Raw genomic sequence first — 26965 nt, forward strand, 5'->3', positions numbered from 1 at the left:
CGATCTAACCTACACTGGGGGGCACCTACCTAATCTAACCTACGCTGGGGGGCAGCTACCTATCTAACCTACACTGGGGGGCAGCTACCTATCTAACCTACACTGGGGGGCAGCTACCTAATATAACCAACACTGGGGGGGCAGCTACCTATCTAACCTACACTGGGGGGCAGCTACCTAATCTAACCTATACTGGGGGGCAGCTACCTATCTAACCTATACTGGGGGGCACCTACCTAACCTATACTGGGGGGCACCTACCTAACCTATACTGGGGGGGCAGCTACCTTATCTAACCTATACTGGGGGGCAGCTACCTAATCTAACCTATTCTGGGGGGCACCTGTCTAATCTAGCCTATACTAGGGGGCACCTACCTAATCTAACCTATACTGAGAGGCACCTACCTATCTAACCTAGGGGGGGGCGCAATTTTTACACCCTCGCCCTGGGTGCATTTTAGCCTAGAAACTGCACTGCTCATGTGTTAAACTTTTTAGATACTTTTATCCTTTTGGTGCCTCTGTATCCATACTATGCTTAGTTTATCTATTTGGAACAGCGCTGCACCCGACTAACAAGCAAATCTGACTGCAGGAAGTATAGCCACTCCTCTGCCACTGAAGGGTACATGCCCCAATCTACAACCGAGGGATATTTATCCTCAGAGCTGTAACCAGACTGTTATCACACGAGGGACACAGAGGGGGCTATCGAGCACTTCACACTTGTTTCCCAGGTCCTTTTCTTTTCACTCCATATCTTTATTATAGCGCTGACTTGGCAATCCCTAACAGAGTGATTATGGTTACAGTAGAGGTACATTTATTCATTTAGGCTGCCAGTTTCAGGGCTTTTCTCAGTTATTCACACGCCTATTGAGGCAGGAGTGTTTTGTGCACAATTGTAATCCATTGCTTGTGTTCTTGGATATTTATTTGTGTTTTGCAATTTGACATTCATAGTTACTTTTGCGAGATCCCCCATGTGCTGTGTTGTTTTTGTGCACACATAACATGAAAAGCTGTGTTTTATGTCGTTTTATGTTAATATTGTGTAACTTTTTTTTTTTACTGCAGATGCGTTTATTAAGCGTTTTGTGTGCGTTTTTAATTACGTTTGCGGTTCGCATATAAAAAAAACGCATGTGCATTTTCTATGCGGGTTTCTTATGAATGTTATGCAAATCACTAGGAAGACAACAGGAAGCTGAAATGCATCACAAAACAATTGTTTTAATCAAAACGTCATAGAAAAACGCATGGAAAACGCATACCATTGCATTTCCATTGACTTTCATTAAGTGCGTTTTACCTGCGCTCATGCATTATATGCAGCAAAACCAGCATTTTTAAAAACGCATACTGTAAAACACATAGAAAAGGCATATGCGGTTTTATATGTGTTTTTTCCTGTGGTCCAACGCAATGCTAGCGTTTCTGCTATGTGTGCAGCCAGCCTGAGTGTTTTTATCCATTCTTTGGCTTCAATAAAGATATATCACTTTATTTGTACATTGGCTGCAGTTTGTGTATCTTTGTTATGGTTTCCAATGTGGATGTTTTTTTTTCTTTCGGTTATCACGTGACATACATGAAATAGACAAAGCAAATATCTGGGGGTCACATGACACACATGAGACAAAGCAAACAACTGGGGGTCACGTGACACACATGAAACAGACAAAGCAAACAACTGGGGGTCACGTGACACACATGAATCCAACAAAGCAATTAACTGGTGATCACATGACACACAGCTGTCTGCCAAGGTTAATTTCTTATTTTATGACAGCAGCTGTGTTTTCTGTTCTGCTTCTCTGTATCGTCATTTATAATTATTATATTCATCCTTTATTTATAAACATTATTATATGCACATTGCTTACAATAAATGCACTGAACACCTCCAGCATTTGTTCTGATGACTGGAAATCACAGTTACAGTATCTGGAATTAACCTGATAGGAATGCACATGGGAGCACTGTAAGGCCCCGTTCACACTTGCGGTTTTGTCAAAACCGCACCGGATGTCCGGACCGCACCGGAGCCGGCCCGGACCTGATCCGTACGGTTCCTATCCGGATCCGGTCCGGATCCGGTCCGTTTGCATCCGGTTTCCGTGCGGTGTGAACACGGTTGCGGTCCGGATCCGGTTTCTTAAGGAGATACCATCCTGTAAATACCTGGGGTCTGGGAGGTCAGCAGAAGGGTCTGGGGTCATTGTTGGAGACAGGTGGACGTGTGGAGACCATCCGTGGATACAGAGACTGCAGTTGGGACCATGGATCCAGGCATTTTTTACTCGTAAACCTGGGAATTCTCTCCTTCCTGTTGTTCGCCTCCTCGTTATCAGACATCAGACATGTTGCTGCCAAAACGAGCTCCAGCATGAAATCGCTGCTGCCCCACTCTTTGAACGCTTGGCCCATGTGGTCCCCATCCAAAATGCATAGGAAGTGGGGTAGAACGTTCGGTTTTTGTAGCCAGTGTGTTGTGCGCTCTCCGGCTCTCATTGCTTTGTATTGGCCGGATGGTGCAGTCCGGCTCCGCTCCGGATACGGCTGCCGGAGGAGCCGGACCAAAAAATAGCGCATGTTGGAACGGACGCCGGAGTCCGGATCCGGTCCGGATCCGGTCCGGCTCCGGTCCGGCAGAACGGACGCATGTGAACGGACGCATAGGCTTTCATTGCTATTGCCGTGCGTCCGTTCCGTCCGTTCTGCAAGCGGTCCGGCTCCGGCACGGCGATTCCGGACGGCCACCGCTAATGTGAACCGGGCCTTAAGGTAACCGTACATTACTCGATTTTCCACTGAGAGATGCAGCGATGGACATTATTGGGCAATCAACTACACCACGTTCCACACTATGATGCATATTTTTATCTGATTTTCCTGAATAGTGGATGCAAGTGGCAGCCAGCATCATTTGTGTGTAATCAACCATGAGAGCGTAATTCGAATGTTACTGAACAAACCCCCTAATGATAACGGTAAGTTTTTTTCAAAAATAAAAAAAAACGTAAAACACACGGGCCCATATGCAATTCTCTCTCCTAGGTGTTGTCATAAATGTCTTTTAAGCCCCCAGCAAGCAATAACATGCTCAGAATAAATTTGATAGTAAAATATAGTTCTGATAAAATATCGTTTTTCACCAACTTTTTGGTACTTTTTTTTTTTAGTTGTAAAATGCTGAAAATGTAGTTGAAAGAGAAGATGAAAATTATCTCCTAGAAGATAACTCAGGTGAAAAAGTGAATTGCATATGGGCCTCTGGTACAAATTATTACGCACAACAGAGTTTCAAAACATCTTATAGGTTGTAAAGAACTGAAAATGGTCATTTGTTGAATTTGTAGTTTCAATTAAAAACTTCTTAAAGGACTTACGAGGCCAATACTTAAAAAAAAAAATAAAAAAAGTTATCCACCTGTGTCAGCTTGTCAGGCACGGAGGACGCCGTCCGCGCCCTCCGTGCCGTTCCGCCGGGTCCCCGCCGCTCCATAGCCCCCCGAACGGTCCCCGACCGCGCGGCCCGGGTCGGGCTCTCCAGCCTGTACTAAGATGGCGGCCGGAGCTGGCCGCGGCTGCGCAGTACGCATAGCCGCGGGTGCGGCTGCGCAGCTCTAAGGCCAACCCCCCGATCCACGCTACTGTTACGTGGATCGGGGGGATTGGCCTTAGAGCTGCGCAGCCGCACCCGCGGCTATGCGTACTGCGCAGCCGTGGCCAGCTCCGGCCGCCATCTTAGTACAGGCTGGAGAGCCCGACCCGGACCGCGCGGTCGGGGACCGTTCGGGGGGCTATGGAGCGGCGGGGACCCGGCGGAACGGCACAGAGGGCGCAGGCGGCGTCCTCCGTGCCTGACAAGCTGACACAGGTGGATAACTTTTTTTATTTTTTTTCTGAAGTATTGGCCTCGTAAGTCCTTTAACAGGTGAAGTTACATAAGAGCATAGGACCCCTTATTTGATAGCAGCTTCACACTTCTTGCATCCATTGAACTTGTGAGTTTTTGGAGAGTTCCTGTTTGAATTTCTTTGCAGGATGTCAGAATATCCTCCCAGAGCTGCTGTGCTGCCATGAGTTTCTCTGCTTTTATGCCAATAGCAGCCATTGATGCAGAGGTAATCCTGGCAGTATGAGATGGTATATTGTTGTGCATGAAGATGATTTTGTCACGGAAAGCACAGTTCTTTTTGTACCATGGAAGAAAGTGGTCAGTCAGAAACTCCACATTTTTTTCAGAAGTCACTTTCACACCTGCAGGGACCCTAAATGGGCCAACCAGCTCTCTCCCCAGGATTCCAGCCCAAACATAACTCCGCCTCCTCCTTGCTGACATTGCAGCCTTGTTGGGATGTGGTGGCCGTCCACCAACCATCCACCACTCCATCCATCTGGACCATGAAGAGTTGCATGGAACTTATCAGAAAATTAGTCGTCTTGTAGTTCTGGGCCCACTGCAGCCATTTGTGCTGGTGCGCTTAGGTTAGGGGAGGCTGAATAGAAGGTTTATGCATAACTGCAATCCTCTGGAGAATCGTACAACTTGATGTCTGTGGGACTCAAGAGGTACCAGAAGCTTTAAATGCCTGTTTGCTGCTTTGTAGTGGCGTTTTAGCAGCTGTTCTCTTAATCTGATGTGTTTGTTTGGCAGAACCCTTCCTCATTTTGCTTTTCTCTGCACAAACCCACAAACAAATCTTGTAACCAGGGGTGTTTCTAGGATCCTAAGAGATCCGGGGCACTTTTGGGCACTCCAGCTGGAAAATGGGTGCGGCCATGCATATAATGAGGGTGTGGTCATGGGTGGAGCTAAATTTACTTGAACTTAACAGTGGACTAAGGCATCACAGAGTCCTGCATAGCACCACAGCACCCAATATGCATAGAGGTACCACAGCACCCAGCATACCCCCGATTGATGCATTACAGCTCCCAGCATGCTCGCCTTTGAGGCACCACAGCTGACTCTGCCAAGGGACATCCGGGGTACCCCTGAATAGATTCAGGGCATGTGCCACTGATGTTTGGGGCTAGCAACGCCCCTGCTTGTAACAGTACGATGCTCATGCATAAGTTTACATGAAATATGAAGGTTTTCATACCTTGTCCAAGGCATTCAACTATTTCACACTATTCCGCAGCAGAGAGATCATTTTTCTTTCTCATATTGCTTGAAAATACTTAGTAATGTGGAACACCCTTTTTAAGTAGTTTTCCTTTAATCAGTCTGACCTGACACACTAGTTATCAGAGGTGTCCGAGACGATTTCAGTGATCAAAAGAGCCCAGAGACACAACCATCCATGAATTTCATTGGAAAACAAAATATATAATCTTTATGACACTTAGATTCCTAAAAGATTACATTTACAAAGACATCTATAATAGTTACCGATTTTTTTTCTTGGCTAGTTTTTATTGGCCGGTTGAGATTCCACACATGGGAGGGACTCAAGTGGTCTCCAGTTTTCTGGAATCCAGGAATAAAGTACACATTGGAGAGGTATATAGGATGCACATTTTCCAAATAGTAGACTATGTATACTGTATATATTTCATTAGGTACCGTTTCCCCAAAATGATTAAATATAGATTTGGACATCAGCTGTTTTAAAAGTTTTTCTTGAAGTGACTTATTACTGGATAATCTTTGTATACTTATATCTGTTCTACGTGTACCTAGGAATGTCCTATAAAACCTTTTGCATGTGTCGATGTAATATCATTTATGACCACTAGATGGAGGAATATAACTTACGGTACATTTGTGAATAAGATACTGCGGAACTGAATATATTATCATTCATTTGATAAAGTTGGGTTTTGTATTTTGTGTGTTTTTTTTCATTGCATAAACTTTTTAATATATTTATTGGTGATCTCTGTGATATAATCTGTAGCATAAAATATGTGAGCGCCAGAAACAGAGTTAAAGGATACCTGAAGTGACATGTGACATGATGAGATAGACATGTGTATGTACAGTGCCTAGCACACAAACAACTAGGCTGTGTTCCTTTTTTCTTTCTCTGCCTGAAAGAGTTAAATATCAGGTATGTAAGTGGCTGACTCAGTCCTGACTCAGACAGGAAGTGACTACAGTGTGACCCTCACTGATGAGAAATTCCAACTATAAGACACTTTCCTAGCAGAAAATGGCTTCTGAGAGCAAAAAAGAGATAAAAAAGAGGAATTTCTTATCAGTGAGGGTCACAATGTAGTCACTTCCTGTCTGAGTCAGGACTGAGTCAGCCACTTACATACCTGATATTTAACTCTTTCAGGCAGAGAAAGAAAAAAGGAACACAGCCTAGTTATTTGTGTGCTAGGCACTGTGCATACACATGTCTGTCTCATCATGTCACATGTCACTTCGGGTATCCTTTAAGGGTTTTTGCTGTGAGATTGTCTTTTTCACAAATTCATAGCACAAAACCATGAAAAATCCAGCAGGGGGAGGGGAAGTCACTGCTTATGGTTGAGGCTAGTGTGCAGAGCTGGGAACTCAGGTGTGCAGAGATCTCACCACCAGAGCCCTGAGAGATAGGAGAATCCAGCAGGGGGAGGAGCCTCTAGTAATGGGTGCAGCAGGTGGGCAGAGCTGGGAACACAGGTGCACAGAGATCTCACCACCAGAGCCCCTGAGAGGTAGGAGAATCCAGCAGGGGGAGGGGCCTCTGGTAATGGATGCAGCAGGTGTGCAGAGCTGGGAGCTCAGAAGCGCAGAGATCTCACCACCAGATCCCTGAGAGATAGGAGAATCCAGCAGGGGGAGGAGCCTCTGGTAGTGGGTGGAGTAGGTGTGCAGAGCTGGGAACTCAGGTGCACAGAGATCTCACCACCAGAGTCCCTGAGAGATAGGAGAATCCAGCAGGGGAGGAGCCTCTGGTAATGGGTGCGGCAGGTGTGCAGAGCTGGGAACTCAGGTGCACAGAGATCTCACCACCAGATCCCTGAGAGACAGGAGAATCCAGCAGGGGGAGGAGCCTCTGGTAATAGGTGCAGCAGGTGAGCAGAGCTGGGAACTCAGGTGCACAGAGATCTCACCACCAGATCCCTGAGAGATAGAAGAATCCAGCAGGGGAGGAGCTTCTGGTAATGGGTGCAGCAGGTGGGCAGAGCTGGGAACTCAGGTGCACAGAGATCTCACCACCAGAGCCCTGAGAGATAGGAGAATCCAGCAGGGGGAGGAGCCTCTGGTAGTGGGTGGAGCAGGTGCGCAGAGCTGGGAACTCAGGTGCACAGAGATCTCACCACCAGAGCCCCTGAGAGATAGGGGAATCCAGCAGGGGGAGGAGCCTCTGGTAATGGGTGCAGCAGATGTGCAGAGCTGGGAACTCAGGTGCACAGAGATCTCACCACCAGATCTCCTGAGAGATAGGAGAATCCAGCAGGGGGAGGAGCCTCTGGTAATGGGTGCAGCAGGTGTGCAGAGCTGGGAACTCAGGTGCACAGAGATCTCACCACCAGAGCCCCTGAGAGATAGAAGAATCCAGCAGGGGGAGGGGCCTCTGGTAATGGGTGCAGCAGGTGTGCAGAGCTGGGAACTCAGGTGCACAGAGATCTAACCACCAGAGCCCCTGAGAGATAGAAGAATCCAGCAGGGGGAGGAGCCTCTGGTAATGGGTGCAGCAGGTGTGCAGAGCTGGGAACTCAGGTGCACAGAGATCTCACCACCAGAGCCCCTGAGAGATAGAAGAATCCAGCAGGGGGAAGAGCCTCTGGTAATGGGTGCAGCAGGTGTGCAGAGCTGGGAACTCAGGTGCACAGAGATCTCACCACCAGAGCCCCTGAGAGATAGAAGAATCCAGCAGGGGGAGGAGCCTCTGGTAATGGGTGCAGCAGGTGTGCAGAGCTGGGAATTCAGGTGTGCAGAGATCTCACCCTCCAAGGCAGAGCAGAGGATAATCCAGCAGGGGGAGGGATCACTGGTAGCAGACATGACAGGTGTGCAGAGATCTGACCCTCCAAGGCAGAGCAGAGGATAATCCAGCAGGGGGAGGGATCATTGGTAGCAGACATGACAGGTGTGCGGAGCTGGGAACTCAGGTGTGCAGAGATCTCACCCTCCAAGGCAGAGCAGAGGATAATCCAGCAGGGGGAGGGATCATTGGTAGCAGACATGACAGGTGTGCAGAGCTGGGAACTCAGGTGTGCAGAGATCTCACCCTCCAAGGCAGAGCAGAGGATAATCCAGCAGGGGGAGGGATCATTGGTAGCAGACATGACAGGTGTGCGGAGCTGGGAACTCAGGTGTGCAGAGATCTCACCCTCCAAGGCAGAGCAGAGGATAATCCAGCAGGGGGGAGGGATCATTGGTAGCAGACATGACAGGTGTGCGGAGCTGGGAACTCAGGTGTGCAGAGATTTCACCCTCCAAGGCAGAGCAGAGGATAATCCAGCAGGGGGGAGGGATCATTGGTAGCAGACATGACAGGTGTGCGGAGCTGGGAACTCAGGTGTGCAGAGATCTGACCCTCCAAGGCAGAGCAGAGGATAATCCAGCAGGGGGAGGGATCATTGGTAGCAGACATGACAGGTGTGCAGAGCTGGGAACCCAGGTGTGCAGAGATCTGACCCTCCAAGGCAGAGCAGAGGATAATCCAGCAGGGGGGAGGGATCATTGGTAGCAGACATGACAGGTGTGCGGAGCTGGGAACTCAGGTGTGCAGAGATCTCATCCTCCAAGGCAGAGCAGAGGATAATCCACCAGGGGGGAGGGATCACTGGAGGACATGACAGGTGTGCGGAGCTGGGAACTCAGGTGTGCAGAGATCTGACCCTCCAAGGCAGAGCAGAGGATAATCCAGCAGGGGGGAGGGATCACTGGAGGACATGACAGGTGTGCGGAGCTGGGAGCCCAGAGGTGTAGAGATGTCATCACTGGAGTCCCTGAGAGATATTAGGGTAACATGGGCTTGGTTTAGCTTCACACTCATAAATGGTGTGCTCTCTTATTATACATCTCCATGTTTATCGGTGAACAATTTAAAACTTTAAAACTTGTTTCTGGAGGAAAAGCACAAACATCTACACAGAAGACAGACAGATACGGTGAATTCTCTTGTTAAACGAGCTGCTTGTTGGCAGGACATGGTGGCGCTGCGAGTGCTGACAGTCATTACAGGGCCACACCCCCAGAGTGACACTCGGCCATGCAGCAAGTATCTCTGACTGCCAAGCTTGCTGTTACCTCTTCTCCTGGGCTGCTTCAGGTAAACAAAACTAGAGGTGGGATGACAAATCCACGAATACCTCGAATCTTGAGAAAGATTTGAGATTCATGGATACAAATCTTGACGTCATTTCATGAATTCAAACCCGAGTCCCGACATTGCGAAATTGTGTCCTTCTCTTCAATGTGTGTAGAAGGAGCCGAGCAGGTGTACCAACAAAATAACCTACCCGTCGAACCAGCTGGAGGAGGATCTGCACCATCCACAGGCTTCCCACATCTGAGGCAGCTACACTTATTATTCTCAATTCAGCAACTCTGTAACACCAGGGGGGTAACTTACAAACTTTTTAAAAAGTTTTAAGAAATAAAAAATAAATGTAAGCCTGTCTTGGTTCCCCTTTGGTGGGCCTGGCTGTGTGAAGCTGAGGTCAGGATGTGATGTCAGAACATCCTGATGCTATTTCTGTAAAAGTGAAAGCAGAATGAGGGTACCTCCTCTGTGCTGGGCTGATATACATCCATCTCTATAGGAGGCCCTGCAGCCAGCCAGGCAGCCATAACATGTGAGTAGCTCTCTGCTTCCTACAGACTTACCCCTGACACTGTATAACAGAATACATGTATGGTGCCTTGTCACAGGATGTCACTGTGTGGGGGGACCAGCCAGGCAGCCATAACTCTCTGCTTCCTACAGACTTACCCCTGACACTGTATGACAGAATACATGTATGATGCCCTGTCACATGATGTCACTGTGTGGGGGGACCAGCCAGGCAGGGGATCTGCTGGAGAGAGATCTGCACTAGCTCAGAGCTCTACCCAACCCCCACCCAGCAGAGATCTCTCAGCGTACAGTACCTCCCATAGCAGGGAGCGATCCTGCCCTGTGCCATGTATAGTGTAATGCTGCTGGGGGGTGTGAGGACAGTTACTTCTTAGCACTGTTTATGTTATTCCCACTGCTGAGCGTTTCCTGTAGAATATCCCAGTTTCCGCGTCCCGCAGTCACTGCGATGGAGATTTATTTAGTGCTCGTCTACAAAGACCTGCGAGTTCTGCTGAACGTCATTTATCCCGCGTTTCGCTGCATCTCACCCGGCTGCAGCTGGATCTCAGTTGATCAGATTAGACTTCAGACTGATCACAGATTGACCTCAGGGCTTGTTCAGAATAAGAGCATTTTGGCTTTTTTTTAAAGCGCTGGCGATTTTACATATATTTACACATATCTGTATATCAGTCCTGCAAGAGGGACAAATGAGGAAGAAAGAGGGACAGAGGGATTTGCGTCCCAAAGAGGGACTGTCACTTCGAAAAAGGGACAGTTAGGAGCTATTGTTATTAGTATTGTTGTTGTTAGTCTGTCCTCTGCAGAAGGTGCTGGTAGACTTACAATAATGAAGAACACATTTAGAAGGGGGAGTTCTGAGCTCCTTCCAGACATACATTCCAGGAATTCCTAACATAGGAAGTCATCTCAGAAATGATGGAATTGATTCCTGGGAGAGAAGTGGGGTTGATATCAGCCAGTATTGATGGGAATTCCGGCTCTTCTCAGAGAATCGGCTCTTCTGAATCGGCTCCCATTAAAGAGCCGGCTCTTACGGCTCTCAATCAGCTCTTCATTAAATATCACTGGACACCACTCAGAATCGGAGTAAAAGCCCCGTCTCCATGACAACTCCAGACTGCTTCGCTGACTGGGGCAATCCCTCCTGCTACTGCTCTGCTCCGCCCCATACACTCTTACAAGCTGCAAGAGGAGGACTACATCTCCCAGCATGCCTCAGCGCCCTTTATTACAGAGCAAAGCAGAGCTCTGTAGGGCGGCTAAGGCATCGGCTCTTTTAAAACTGAGAGCCGGCTCTTGTCGTTCACAGCAAAGAGCCGGCGGCTCGTTCGCGAACGACCCATCACTATCAGCCAGTGAGAGCTGCAGAGGGATCGTGTGTTCTGCTGGGCTGGAGATTAATATATACTGGAGAACACCAGAAACTCCTCAGTACCGGCTTCCTACCGTCTCTTATCCCAGAAAGTCCTCAGTACCAGCTTCCTACCGTCTCTTATCCCAGAAGGTCCTCAGTACCGGCTTCCTACCTTCTCTTATCCCAGAAAGTCCTCAGTATCCGTTTCCTACCTTCTCTTATCCAGAAACTCCTCAGTACCGGCTTCCTACCTTCTCTTATCCCAGAAGGTCCTCACTCCTCAGTACCGGCTTCCTACCTTCTCTTATCCCAGAAGGTCCTCACTCCTCAGTACCGGCTTCCTACCTTTTCTTATCCCAGAAGGTCCTCAGTATCAGTTTCCTACCTTCTCTTATCCCAGAAGGTCCTCACTCCTCAGTACCGGCTTCCTACTTTCTCTTATCCCAGAAGGTCCTCAGTACCAGGCCAGCTTCCTACCTTCTCTTATCCCAGAAAGTCCTCAGTATCAGTTTCCTACCTTTCTCTTATCCAGAAACTCCTCAGTACCAGCTTCCTACCTTCTCTTATCCCAGAAGGTCCTCAGTACCGGCTCCCTACCTTCTCTTATCCCAGAAAGTCCTCAGTACTGGCTTCCTACCGTCTCTTATCCCAGAAAGTCCTCAGTACCAGCTTCCTACCGTCTCTTATCCCAGAAGGTCCTCAGTACCGGCTTCCTACCTTCTCTTATCCCAGAAAGTCCTCAGTATCCGTTTCCTACCTTCTCTTATCCAGAAACTCCTCAGTACCGGCTTCCTACCTTCTCTTATCCCAGAAGGTCCTCACTCCTCAGTACCGGCTTCCTACCTTTTCTTATCCCAGAAGGTCCTCAGTATCAGTTTCCTACCTTCTCTTATCCCAGAAGGTCCTCACTCCTCAGTACCGGCTTCCTACTTTCTCTTATCCCAGAAGGTCCTCAGTACCAGGCCAGCTTCCTACCTTCTCTTATCCCAGAAAGTCCTCAGTATCAGTTTCCTACCTTTCTCTTATCCAGAAACTCCTCAGTAGAGTTGGGCCGAACCTCCGATTTTAGGTTCGCGAACCGGGTTCGCGAACTTTCGCGGAACGTTCGGTTCGCGTTAAAGTTCGCGAACCGCAATAGACTTCAATGGGGATGCGAACTTTGCAAAAAAAAAATAATTCTGCTGGCCACAAAAGTGATGGAAAAGATGTTTCAAGAGGTCTAACACCTGGAGGGGGGCATGGCGGAGTGGGATACACGCCAAAAGTCCCCGGGAAAAATCTGGATTTGACGCAAAGCAGCGTTTTAAGGGCAGAAATCACATTGAATGCTAAATGACAGGCCTAAAGTGCTTTAAAACATCTTGCATGTGTATACATCAATCAGGTAGTGTAATTAAGGTACTGCTTCACACTGACACACCAAACTCACCGTGTAACGCACCGCAAACAGCTGTTTGTACTAGTGACGGCCGTGCTGGACTGGTGCGCACGATGGCGAGAGTGCAGGTTTTGGTGGCTTTACAGCCCATATGGTCGGCCTGGCTGATGTAGCTGAATGACAGAACAGTGACTGTCCAGCTGATCAAATTTGGTCTGACCACAATGAAGCAACGACCTTATTATCTTTTGTGTGCCCCCCGAGACACTCATCTAGGCGCCGGTCATTGCTTCATTGTGATACGCAAGCCCCTTCACCACGGCAAGGTAATGATCACGAAGGGGAATGGGCGCATGTACATGCCTTTTCTTTTGTTGTTGCAGCTGCCCTCAGTGCAGCCAGAAAAATTAGGCAGTCATGTACACGCACCATAAAAATTATTACAGCGGCCGCTGCTAGCAGCGGCCTAAAAAATTCAGCAATCCGCCTGGAGTCCCGGACCCTGTTGGTGGTGGCGGAGAAGGTAGTGAAGCGGCCTGCAGGCAGACATGCTGTGTGGAGGGACTGGGAGCGACTTAGTCTTTTTGGGGCAGGCCAGGCAGCCAGTCACACGGCGTGCAGGCAGAGATGCTGTGTGTGCGGGGACTGACTTAGTCTTGGGGCGGGCAGCAGCCCTCCGGGATCCATGCCTCATTCATTTTGATAAAGGTGAGGTACTTAACACTTTTGTGACTTAGGCGACTTCTCTTCTCTGTGACAATGCCTCCAGCTGCGCTGAAGGTCCTTTCTGAGAGGACGCTTGCGGCAGGGCAGGAGAGAAGTTGGATGGCAAATTGGGACAGCTCTGGCCACAGGTCAAGCCTGCGCACCCAGTAGTTCAAGGGTTCCTCATCGCTGTTCACAGCAGTGTCTACATCCACACTTAAGGCCAGGTAGTCGGCTACCTGCCGGTCGAGGCGTTGGTGGAGGGTGGATCCGGAAGGGCTACGGCGAGGCGTTGGACTAAAGAACGTCCGCATGTCCGACATCACCATGAGATCGCTGGAGCGTCCTGTCTTTGACTGCGTGGACACGGGAGGAGGATTAGTGGCAGTGGTACCTTGCTGGCGTTGTGCTGTCACATCACCCTTAAAGGCATTGTAAAGCATAGTTGACAGCTGGTTCTGCATGTGCTGCATCCTTTCCACCTTCCGGTGAGTTGGTAACAGGTCCGCCACTTTGTGCCTGTACCGAGGGTCTAGTAGTGTGGCCACCCAGTACAGCTCATTCCCCTTGAGGTTTTTTATACGGGGGTCCCTCAACAGGCAGGACAGCATAAAAGACGACATCTGCACAAAGTCGGATCCAGTACCCTCCATCTCCTCTTGCTCTTCCTCAGTGACGTCAGGTAAGTCAACCTCCTCCCCCCAGCCGCGAACAATACCACGGGAAGGTTGAGCAGCACAAGCCCCCTGCGACACCTGCTGCGGTTGTTCTCCTGCCGCTGTCCCCTCCTCCTCCTCCTCCTCCTCCCCCAAAGAAACACCTTGCTCATCATCCTCTGAGTCTGACTCGTCTTCTGCACACGACCTCTCTTCTTCCTCCTCCTCCCCCCTCTGTGCTGCCGCAGGTGTTGAGGAAACAGCTGGGTCTGATGAAAATTGGTCCCATGCCTGTTCCTGCCGTAACGGTTCCTGGTCACGCTCATTCGCAGCTTCATCCGCCACTCTACGCACAGCACGCTCCAAGAAGTACGCGTAGGGAATTAAGTCGCTGATGGTGCCCTCACTGCGGCTCACCAGGTTGGTCACCTCCTCAAACGGCCGCATGAGCCTGCATGCATTTTTCATCAGTGTCCAGTTGTCGGGCCAGAACATCCCCATCTTCCCAGACTGTTTCGTTCTACTCCAGTTGTAGAGGTACTGGGTGACGGCTTTCTTCTGTTCTAGCAGGCGGGAGAACATGAGCAGGGTCGAGTTCCAGCGAGTGGGGCTATCGCAAATGAGGCGTCTCACCGGCATGTTGTTTTTACGCTGAATTTCTGCAAATCGTGCCATGGCTGTGTAAGAGCGCCTCAAATGCCCACAGAACTTCCTGGCCTGCTTCAGGACATCCGCTAAGCCAGGGTACTTTGCCACAAATCTTTGAACCACTAGATTCATGACATGTGCCATGCAGGGTATGTGTGTCAGCTTCCCCATATGCAAAGCGGCAAGCAGATTGCTGCCGTTGTCGCACACCACGTTGCCTATCTCCAGGTGGTGCGGGGTCAGCCACTCATCCACCTGTTTCTTAAGAGCAGCCAGGAGAGCTGCTCCAGTGTGACTCTCCGCTTTGAGACAAGCCATGTCTAAGATGGCGTGACACCGTCGTACCTGGCATGCAGCATAGGCCCTGCGGAGCTGGGGCTGTGTAGCTGGAGAGGAGAACTGCCACTCAGCCAAGGAGGAGGAGGAGGACAGCGAAGAGCATGTAGCAGGAGGAGAGGAGGTGGCAGGAGGCCTGCCTGAAAGCCGTGGAGGTGTCACAATTTGGTCCGCCGCTTTCTGCTTGCCATCGTTCACCACCAGGTTCACCCAATGGGCTATGTAGGTAATGTAGCGGCCCTGCCCGTGCTTGGCAGACCAGCCATCCGTGGTCAGGTGTACCCTTGACCCAATGCTCTTCGCAAGAGATGACACCACTTGCCTCTCAACTTCACGGTGCAGTTGGGGTATGGCCTTTCTCGAAAAATAAGTGCGGCCTGGCATCTTCCACTGCGGTGTTCCGATGGCCACAAATTTACGGAAGGCCTCAGAGTCCACCAGCCGGTATGGTAACAGCTGGCGAGCTAACAGTTCCGCCACGCCAGCTGTCAGACGCCGGGCAAGGGGGTGACTGGCCAAAAGTGGCTTCTTCCGCTCAAACATTTCCTTCACGGACACCTGACTGCTGCTGTGGGCAGAGGAGCAGGAACCGCTCAAGGGCAGAGGCGGAGTGGAGGAGGGTGCCTGTGAAGGTGCAAGGGAGAAAGCGGCAGAAGCAGATGATGCACCTGAAGGAGGAAGAGGAGAAGGAGGGTGACTTTTCTTTTGTGTGCTGCTGCTGCTTTTGCTCAGGTGGCCATCCCATTGCTGTTTGTGCCTTTTCTCCAGGTGCCTTCGTAAGGCACTTGTCCCTACGTGAGTGTTGGCCTTTCCACGGCTCAATTTTTGTTGGCAGAGCGAACAGATGGCTTTGGTCCGATCTGAGGCACACACATTAAAAAATTTCCACACCGCTGAGCCACCCTGGGATGTGGGCACTATGGGGACCTCAGCAGCTGATGCTGAAGGGCAAGTTGGCTGGCTGTACATAGGTGGCGATACATGGTGCCGGACTCTGCCACCAGCTGTTTCTGACGAAGAGCTGCCCCAGCTTCTTTCAGCAACTTCTCTCCTCCTACTACTCTCTGACTCCCCCTCTGAACTGTCCCCCTCTTCATCTCCTCTATTGGGAACATACAGAGGATCCCTATTACCGTCATCATCGTAGTCATCCTGCCCAGCTTCGCTTGCCTCAGACAAATCCAAACTTGCACCATCAGTAGGTCCTTCATCCTCCTGACACGTTACATCCATAGTGTTGCCGCGTAACTCAGACATATTAGCTGGTGAAAATTCATCTGGCTGTAACAACAATGGCTGTGCATCAGTGATTTCAACACTAAATAATTCTTGCGAAGTGTCAAATGCAGCGGAAGTGGTGCTAGTAGTAGCGCTGGTGGCTGAGCAAGATGAGGTGTTCTGTGTCGCTAAATACTCAACCACGTCCTGACAATCTTGGGAGGTGATGGGACGTGCCTTCTTCCGAGCACTGTACTGTGGGCCAGGTCCACACGAAATTACATTTACACGACCTCGCGCAGACCTGCCGGGTGGCCTTCCTCTGCCTCTGCCACTACCTCTTCCTCTTCCTCTACCTGTTTTGTCCATATTGGGTATGCACGGAGTGGTATATCACACTGCGTGCACTCACGTAGGTAGGTGGGTTCACTTAACTGCACAGGTATGCGCACTGATGCGGTGGGTTCACTGAACAGAACAGGTATACAGTGGCGGGTTCACAGAACAGGTATGCAGTGGCAGGATCACTGAACACAATAGGTATGCAGTGGCGTGTTCACTAAACAGGTATACAGTGGCGGGTCCACTGAACAGAACAGGTATACAGTGGCGGGTTCACAGAACAGGTATACAGTGGCGGGTCCACTGAACAGAACAGGTATACAGTGGCGGGTCCACTGAACAGAACAGGTATACAGTGGCGGGTCCACTGAACAGAACAGGTATACAGTGGCGGGTCCACTGAACAGAACAGGTATACAGTGGCGGGTCCACTGAACAGAACAGGTATACAGTGGCGGGTCCACAGAACAGGTATACAGTGGCGGGTCCACTGAACAGAACAGGTATACAGTGGCGGGTTCACAGAACAGGTATGCAGTGGCAGGATCACTGAACACAATAGGTATGCAGTGGCGTGTTCACTAAACAGGTATACAGTGGCGGGTCCACTGAACAGAACAGGTATACAGTGGCGGGTCCACTGAACAGAACAGGTATACAGTGGCGGGTCCACTGAACAGAACAGGTATACAGTGGCGGGTCCACTGAACAGAACAGGTATACAGTGGCGGGTCCACTGAACAGAACAGGTATACAGTGGCGGGTCCACAGAACAGGTATGCAGTGGCAGGATCACTGAACACAATAGGTATGCAGTGGCGTGTTCACTAAACAGGTATACAGTGGCGGGTCCACTGAACAGAACAGGTATACAGTGGCGGGTCCACTGAACAGAACAGGTATACAGTGGCGGGTCCACAGAACAGGTATGCAGTGGCAGGATCACTGAACACAATAGGTATGCAGTGGCGTGTTCACTAAACAGGTATACAGTGGCGGGTCCACTGAACAGAACAGGTATACAGTGGCGGGTTCACAGAACAGGTATACAGTGGCGGGTCCACTGAACAGAACAGGTATACAGTGGCGGGTCCACTGAACAGAACAGGTATACAGTGGCGGGTCCACTGAACAGAACAGGTATACAGTGGCGGGTCCACTGAACAGAACAGGTATACAGTGGCGGGTCCACAGAACAGGTATGCAGTGGCAGGATCACTGAACACAATAGGTATGCAGTGGCGTGTTCACTAAACAGGTATACAGTGGCGGGTCCACTGAACAGAACAGGTATACAGTGGCGGGTTCACAGAACAGGTATACAGTGGCGGGTCCACTGAACAGAACAGGTATACAGTGGCGGGTCCACTGAACAGAACAGGTATACAGTGGCGGGTCCACTGAACAGAACAGGTATACAGTGGCGGGTCCACAGAACAGGTATGCAGTGGCAGGATCACTGAACACAATAGGTATGCAGTGGCGTGTTCACTAAACAGGTATACAGTGGCGGGTCCACTGAACAGAACAGGTATACAGTGGCGGGTTCACAGAACAGGTATACAGTGGCGGGTCCACTGAACAGAACAGGTATACAGTGGCGGGTCCACTGAACAGAACAGGTATACAGTGGCGGGTCCACTGAACAGAACAGGTATACAGTGGCGGGTCCACTGAACAGAACAGGTATACAGTGGCGGGTCCACAGAACAGGTATGCAGTGGCAGGATCACTGAACACAATAGGTATGCAGTGGCGTGTTCACTAAACAGGTATACAGTGGCGGGTCCACTGAACAGAACAGGTATACAGTGGCAAGTTCACAGAACAGGTATACAGTGGCGGGTCCACTGAACAGAACAGGTATTCAGTGGCGGGTCCACTGAACAGAACAGGTATACAGTGGCGGGTTCACTGAACAGGTATACAGTGGTGGGTCCACTGAACAGAACAGGTATACAGTGGCGGGTTCACAGAACAGGTATGCAGTGGCAGGTTCACTGAACACAACAGGTATGCAGTGGCAGGTTCACTGAACACAACAGGTATGCAGTGGCGGGTTCACTGAACAGGTATACAGTGGCGGGTCCACTGAACAGAACAGGTATACAGTGGCGGGTCCACTGAACAGAACAGGTATACAGTGGCGGGTCCACTGAACAGAACAGGTATACAGTGGCGGGTCCACTGAACAGAACAGGTATACAGTGGCGGGTTCACAGAACAGGTATACAGTGGCGGGTCCACTGAACAGAACAGGTATACAGTGGCGGGTTCACAGAACAGGTATGCAGTGGCAGGATCACTGAACAGGTATGCAGTGGCAGGATCACTGAACAGGTATGGAGTGGCAGGATCACAGTACAGGTATGCAGTGGGCTGAGGGCTCACTGAACAGAGCAGGTATGCAGTGGCAGGATCACTGAACAGGTATGCAGTGGCAGGATCACTGAACAGGTATGCAGTGGCAGGATCACAGTACAGGTATGCAGTGGGCTGAGGGCTCACTGAACAGAACAGGTATGCAGTGGCAGGATCACTGAACAGGTATGGAGTGGCAGGATCACAGTACAGGTATGCAGTGGGCTGAGGGCTCACTGAACAGAACAGGTATGCAGTGGCAGGATCACTGAACAGGTATGCAGTGGCAGGATCACAGTACAGGTATGCAGTGGGCTGAGGGCTCACTGAACAGAACAGGTATGCAGCCAGGAAGAAGTTAAGCCTAACTAATCTTTCCCTATATGAGAGACTGCAGCAGCTCGCCCTACTCTCACTAATGCAGGCACACAAGTGGCCGTAATGGCCGCCGCTGCCTGCCTTATATAAGGGGGGGTGGGGCTCCAGGGGCTAGTGTAGCCTAATTGGCTACACTGGGCCTGCTGACTGTGATGTAGAGGGTCAAAGTTGACCCTCAGTGCATAATGGGGCGAACCGAACTTCTTCCGCAAAAGGTTCGCATGCGGTACCCGCACGCGAACCACCTACGTTCGCGCGAACCACGTTCGCCGGCGAACCGTTCGGCTCAACTCTACTCCTCAGTACCAGCTTCCTACCTTCTCTTATCCCAGAAGGTCCTCAGTACCGGCTCCCTACCTTCTCTTATCCCAGAAAGTCCTCAGTACTGGCTTCCTACCTTCTCTTATCCCAGAAAGTCCTCAGTACCAAATGCCTACCTTCTCTTATCCCAGAAAGTCCTCAGTACCAGCTTCCTTCTCTTATCAGCAGGTCTTATGAAGGTCCTCACTCAGTACCAGCTCCCTACCTTCTATAAAGTCCTCAGTATCAGCTACTTACTTTCTCTTATCCCAGAAAGTCCTTAGTACCGGCTTCCTACCATCTCTTATCCCAGAAGGTCCTCACTCAGTACCAGCTCCCTACCTTCTCATATCCCATAAAGTCCTCAGTACTGGCTTCCTACCATCTCTTATCCCAGAAGGTCCTCACTCAGTACCAGCTCCCTACCTTCTCATATCCCATAAAGTCCTCAGTACTGGCTTCCTACCATCTCTTATCCCAGAAGGTGCTCACTCAGTACCAGCTCCCTACCTTCTCATATCCCATAAAGTCCTCAGTACCGGCTTCCTACCTTCTCTTATCCCAGAAAGTCCTCACTCAGTACTGTGACAATCCAGCCCCGCGATCCCGTCGAGATCTGCTCCCGTTAGCGTACGCAGGAAGTACGGGCGCAGACAGACAACGAGACCGGTTGCTGGATCGTCAGAGGGAAGAAGAAAGAGGCGACAGAGCGTGCCAATCCCGTCTAATCTGCTCCCGTTAGCATACGCAGGAAGTACGGTGAACAGACTGACAATAAAGATTGGTCACGCAGCTGCCGACAATATGTAATGGGACAAACATCCACCAATCCTGTATTACTATGCCACTGTTGCCATGCAGGTCTCATGCACTAGAGACTGCTGGAGGCAAATTCACTGTGTGCGTAGTAAACGGTTAAGATTGGTTGGAGGTGCCCATACATGTACAATTCTGATTGTATATACAATCGGTAAACTAAAAATATCGATTTCGCGCTGAAAATCGGGTAAATAAAGTAAACTGCCACCACTCTCTCAAGTTCAGGGAGGAAAGAGACTCCCGCTATCATAATACGGTAGCCAGCCCAATTACGTTCAACACGCTCAAGTCACCGTTCGGGGAATAGTCACTTCCGACCATGGCCGGATTTGTGGGCAGGCCACAAAGGCTAGGGCCTAGGGCGGCAACGTGGCTGGGGCGCTGTTGCAGCTGACAGATCAGCTGTTTCAATCACCAGTCTGTGTGGCCGCCGGACTTGCGATCTAGTGCCGCTCCTTCCCGTTCGCTAACCTCCCCGCACTTTGCAAACATAAATCCTCCTCCTTGCGGTTGCTGTGGCTTGCAGGCCTGCCCGACATCAAACAAACAGCGGCAGATAAATAGCGGTGCTTCTTTCATCAGAGCGATGAGACAGCGAGTAGTTCCCAGTGACGAGCCGTGTACAGGAAGGGAGCGGTGATGTCACTTCCTGTATTTGAATTACACGGCGCGTCACTGGGAACTGCTCGCTGTCTCATCGCTCTGATGAAAGAAGCACCGCTATTTATCTGCCGCTGTTTGTTTGATGTCGGGCAGGCCTGCAAGCCACAGCAACCGCAAGGAGGAGGATTTATGTTTGCAAAGTGCGGGGAGGTTAGCGAACGGGAAGGAGCGGCACTAGATCGCAAGTCCGGCGGCCACACAGACTGGTGATTGAAACAGCTGATCTGCCAGCTGATCTGTGGGGGGTAGTCACTGCTCAGCTCTCGGTCGGAGGGCATCTATCAGCGGTGTTGTGTATGAGGATCCACGACACATGCAATGTGGAAGCTAGTGGGGCCCCTTCCTATGGACATTTGTGGTCACCTGAGCTGGGACACTTGCACTCAACGTATGCATGCCAACACAAGCAACCTGCAGATGACGTGATCTGTGAGTATGGAGGGCATATGTCTTTGAATGCTGGCTTTGCTGTGCATATGCATTGCCTTGCTTACGCCTCACTGCATGCAAAATATGCTGACTAGCTGCTCTGCTGTGTGTCTTTGTGTTCCAAATTGTGATCTGGATATGTAAAGATTGAGCATGAACATGGAGCTCTGTTGTGGAGAACTGTTCCCAGTTGGAATTTGTTAGAGTTCAGAACTTGCACTGTGCAATAAGCCCTATTTGCATCCTATTTTGTGGGCCCATCTGCTATTTTGCAGCAGTGCTGTTATTTTAATCCATTTAGCTGATACCTGTGCATAATTTTAAATATTTTTAATGTTTGCTATTCCAATGTTTCTGATAAATAAAAATAGGTTTATTACAGTGGTGGCTGGCAAAGCCCCATTTATAGCAGCGAGGTCTATAAAGCATAGGTCAGGTTGATGTCCTTTCAGTGACTAAATGTTTGTGTAAGGAGGCAAATACCCCCCCCCCCCCCCCCCTGTCTTTTTTTTTTTTTTTTTTTTTTACCCCTACCTTCCTAATGCCTATCTACATCACTCTAGCCGTTGGTGTCCTGTATGTGTGCTACCTGCCAGGACACCAGCAGATACAGATACAGTGAGAGCAGCCCCTGAATGACATCACTTGTTGGAAAGTGTACTGTCCTGCTCAATCCCCATTGTGCACACTTAAAACAGAGTTGTATATGGGGGGAGGGGTGGGTGGATGCTGTGTCAGGGGGCGGCTGGCAATATTCGGCGTAGGGCACTAAGCAGTACAAATCCGGCCCTGCTTCAGACGGCTTAAAGACTGTGAGCAATGTGACGTTAAAGAAAGGTTACTGGGTCCCTATATGATGCAGTCTCGAATTGTATTTACAATCGAGAAACGAAAGTTATCGATTTCGCACAGGAAATCTGGTACTAGCTAATCCTAGAAGGAAGAAACGGTTATTTACAACCTAGCTAGCAAATCAACAATTTATAAGCAAATCATAAAACAATGCGGTAGTATGACTGACTCTTCAGAGGGCAGATTCATTATAGCAGCAATCAGAGGACCAGAACAGGCACAAGACTGAACGATAAAAATCGTTAGTTTATTTCTAAACTACATACGCACAGCTTATTTTAGAACAGATTGATTGACAGAGAGAAGGGAAGAAAAGGAACAGAATGTCCGATTATATACAGTTCAAATACCGTTATTGGTAGTCCATGCGGCAATCGCAAGTCTTTGGCGAAAGTCCCAAAATGGTGGTTGCCATGTGGCCAACAGGCCTTTGTTAGAAAATTCAAAGATGGAGGTTTTGGCCCGTGTCCTTGCGGGCTGCCAGGATGTTACTAGGCATCAGAGATTGAAGGTAAAGGACGCAGAGCTTTCTGGGCTCTGTCTGGTTATAGCCCCCACTCCAGCAAGGAGGGGTTAGGGGGCGTGGATCACACACCTCTTTGGAATAGGAGATCTCTGCCCCTCTCATAGAGGCAAAATTTTACCTGAATCATGATAAGTGTGCTCATCTGCAAACCGTACAAGTTGTGTTAAATCTAATAACATTTTTAGGTTTGTCAGAATTTATCAAGAACGTTGATACCAAACTTGGGGGGTTTAGAGTGAACGGTGACCCCAAAATGCATATCTCTGCTTTGGCAGGGCTTACCTTGAATTCAGAAACATCCAATCGTGTGGTTGGTTCCGAATTTCAGAATAAGCTGGTTCTTAAGGCCGTTGCCTATTTGGAAAGCCATCTTTATGGCAAAAGATGGATTTCATATTTGTGAGATCACAGAAAGGGCAGCTGGGAGATGGAATCTTCTTGATCCTGCAGCTGAGGTAATCCTGAGAGAACGCTCTGCTGTGATCGGTTCCTAGCAGTCTGGAGGAAGGGGCGGTTTATTAGCTTCTGTCCATCTAATCTCTGATGGATGAGCTATAACCTTTCCAGGGATGCTGGGGAACCACTTTAACACAGAGGTGAGAAAAGCTGTAATTAGAAGCTACCAAAGAGCCAGGGTTTGTTAGCATTTGACCAGGGAGAGGAACTGTTAACCCCTGGCTCCCCTCATCTTCTTATAAACCAAGCCTTTCCCTCTGCTGTCACTTTTAATAGTGGCAACAGGGAATATTTTATAAGGCTCTAACTACTTTTTTAGGACGAATAAACGTTGATTCGTCACAAGTACCGGCTCCCTACCGTCTCTTATCCCAAAAACTCCTCAGTACCGGCTTCCTACCTTCTCTTATCCCAGAAAGTCCTCAGTATCAGCTTCCTACCTTCTATTATCCCAGAAAGTCCTCAGTACCGGCTTCCTTCTCTTATTCCAGATATGAGGGGAAATGTCAGAATTCCGTTCAGAGGGACATGAAGCAGCTAGGGGAGATGCTAAGAATGAAGCTAATTTCTGTTCTCCTTAGTGGTCTCAGCCAGATCTCCTGTCATGATGGACCCCCAGGCCTCTGACCCTGCCATGACTGAGAGGAGGGACACAAATGTCAGTGGTGGCCTCAGAAACAACTTTCATTAGTCATTTCCAGCCACAGCAGTCTGGCTCATCTCTCACAGCCCACATACTTGATAGATACATGCCTGCATTAGGTACAGGGCTGATTTGGAGTCTCAGCTATAAGGCCCCCCTGGACTACTGGATGTCCAGGTTAGACACCTGGCCTGAGCTGGCACACTACACCATAGAGATTCTCCCTTGCCCTGAATCCAGGGTACTCTTCAAAAGAGCAGAAGGTGGAACTGTAGAGAAGTTTGTCCACTGACAACATGGACCGGCCAGGCTTTGATCACCAAAGACAAAACCCCTGAGACCTGAAGTAGTCTGTAGCCATAGACTTCCAAAGCCACCTCACCTGGCCTGTGCATGTTGCCTTGCAAATTCTCATACTAACCTGTTTAAAGCAATTTTCTGATGCAACTGCGGGGAAAAAAGCAAATACTCCCATACTTCCCTCTCCTCTCTCAGGGTCTACCGCGGTCCCCCATTCAAAGTTGCCGCCTCTGGGAGCCCTCGGAAGACTTCAGAAGCACTTGTATCCCCTTGTGTTTCCAAAGAAGGACAGCTCCTTACTGCACATGCGCGAGGACACAGACGCTTCCAAAGAAGGGCGGCTCTGTACTGCGCATGCGTGAGGACACGGGTGTTTCCAAGGAAGGGCGGCTCCTTACTGCGCATGCGCGAGGACACAGACGCTTCCAAAGAAGAGTGGCTCCTTACTGCGCATGCGCGAGGACACAGACGCTTCCAAAGAAGGGCGGCTCCTTACTGCGCATGCGCGAGGACACAGACGCTTCCAAAGAAGGGCGGCTCTGTACTGCGCATGCGTGAGGACACGGGTGTTTCCAAGGAAGGGCGGCTCCTTACTGCGCATGCGCGAGGACACAGACGCTTCCAAAGAAGAGTGGCTCCTTACTGCGCATGCGCGAGGACACAGACGCTTTCAAAGAAGAGTGGCTCCTTACTACGCATGCGCGAGGACACAGACGCTTCCAAAGAAGGGCGGCTCTGTACTGCGCATGCATGGGGACACAGGTGCTTCCAAAGAAGGGTGGCTCCTTAGTGCGCATGCGCGAGGACACAGACGCTTCTAACGCTTCTAATGCCTGTCCGAGGGTCCCCAACGGTGTATTTGACCAGTTGGTTGAATACCCGCAGCGGGGGTGACAGTGGCAGAACGAGGGCACAGAGAGAACACCGGGGAAGCGCTATAAGATCCCGAGCCTTCCTTCTCTATACTTTTTTTTCCACTTCAGTGTCGCTTTAATAAAGGCAGCTATTAGTTTCCACTACAAGCCCCCCGATATATATTATAGATGGTACCTTCTTACCGCTGATACATCTCTCCCCCAGCAGTGCCCAGCTCCCCATGTCCTTTTTTTTGAACATTACCTATTAGCCATAAAAATAGTCAAACCATAATTCACCTCCCATTAAATTCAATTAGGTTTTTAGTCAAAGATTTTTAAACAGTTTGCCGTTCATCTGGTGAAGCGCACTATGAGAACGTCACCCAGTGACGCTGCAAGTTCCTCCCAGCAAGCTATTTCCCCTCCCCGGGGAGGAGGATATTAAGCCTATAACATCAGTCCTCATGTAGTTTTACCATGGAGGGTTATTTGTGCTTTGTACTACAGTGACCAGATTTTTCTTGGCTCAACCTGGGACGGAGGTAGTGTGTGTGTGTGTGTGTGGGGGGGGGGGGGGCGTGTCCATGATCACAGTAGGAAAATGGACGTGTCCATGACATGGTGTGGAAGAAGTGAACTGGAATGTTACTCTGAGACAGTGGGCCAGCGTTTCCTCCCAAAACACAGATAGGTAAAGTGACCCTAAAGTAGAGTGACCAGACGTCCCGGATTGCCCGGGACGCGTCCCGGATTCGGGGGCCGCTGTCCCAGGCTTAATGAGGTCCCGGGAAACATCCCGCTTTCAGCAGCGGGACGTCCCGGCCTCGGGACTCTGGCCACTCTCTCCTCAATGAACTGGCAGCGGCGTCTATAGACGCCGTGCCAGTTCATTTCCTGCAGCCCCGCTCCAGCCTCCTCTTCCGGTGTCTGTTCCGACACTGGCAGGCGAGCAGGGCTACGGCAAGATGGCTGCCGAAGCCCTGTACTGGAGACCTATTTGTGTATACAGGGCTTCGGGCGCCATCTTGCCGTAGCCCTGTCAGCGCGGGAGACCAGAGAGAGCAGGAGGAACAAGACGGTCCCGGGACGGAGCAGCGCGCCAGAGGAGACTTCTGCCAGGTGAGTAAATGCTTTCTTTTCCAGGTGAACTTTGCCCGCATTGCGTTTCATTCCTGGTGAAATGTTTGCCCGCATTGCGTTTCTTGTCTGGTGAAATGTTTGCCCGCAGTGCGTTTCTTGTCTGGTGAAATGTTTGCCTGCAGTGCGTTTCTTGTCTGGTGAAATGTTTGCCCGCAGTGCGTTTCTTTTCTGGTGAAATGTTTGCCTGTATTGCGTTTATCTTCTGGTGAAATGTTTGCCCGCAGTGCGTTTCTTGTCTGGTGAAATGTTTGCCCGCAGTGCGTTTCTTGTCTGGTGAAATGTTTGCCCGCAGTGCGTTTCTTTTCTGGTGAAATGTTTGCCTGTATTGCGTTTATCTTCTGGTGAAATGTTTGCCCGCAGTGCGTTTCTTTTCTGGTGAAATGTTTGCCCGCAGTGCGTTTCTTGTCTGGTGAAATGTTTGCCCGCATTGCGTTTCTTTTCTGGTGAAATGTTTGCCTGTATTGCGTTTATCTTCTGGTGAAATGTTTGCCCGCAGTGCGTTTCTTTTCTGGTGAAATGTTTGCCCGCAGTGCGTTTCTTGTCTGGGGAAATGTTTGCCCGCATTGCGTTTCTTTTCTGGTGAAATGTTTGCCCGCATTGCGTTTATTTTGTACCGACATGTTGCCCGCATTGCGTTTATTTTGTACTGACATGTTGCCCGCATTGCGTTTATTTTGTGCTGACATGTTGCCCGCATTGCGTTTATTTTGTACTGACATGTTGCCCGCATTGCGTTTATTTTGTACTGACATGTTGTCCGCATTGCGTTTATTTTGTACTGACATGTTGCCCGCATTGCGTTTATTTTGTACTGACATGTTGCCCGCATTGCGGTTATTTT

At 49.9% G+C, this 26965-nt stretch overlaps 1 protein-coding gene across 3 annotated transcripts in view; it reads left to right on the forward strand.

Moving 5' to 3' along the window:
• The first annotated feature begins 9671 nt into the window (after positions 1 to 9671).
• The window catches only part of LOC137545197 (uncharacterized), an 82366-nt gene continuing 65072 nt past the window's right edge, over positions 9672 to 26965 (forward strand). For all 3 annotated transcript variants that reach the window (XM_068266321.1, XM_068266323.1, XM_068266322.1), the window contains exon 1: positions 9672 to 9755. In XM_068266321.1, the coding sequence (XP_068122422.1) occupies positions 9754 to 9755 (2 nt within the window). In that variant the 5' untranslated portion in view covers positions 9672 to 9753. The remainder of the gene's footprint in view (positions 9756 to 26965) is intronic.

This window comes from Hyperolius riggenbachi, chromosome 2 (assembly GCF_040937935.1).
Source record: "Hyperolius riggenbachi isolate aHypRig1 chromosome 2, aHypRig1.pri, whole genome shotgun sequence".
In the NCBI taxonomy this organism is placed as follows: Eukaryota; Metazoa; Chordata; class Amphibia; order Anura; family Hyperoliidae; genus Hyperolius; species Hyperolius riggenbachi.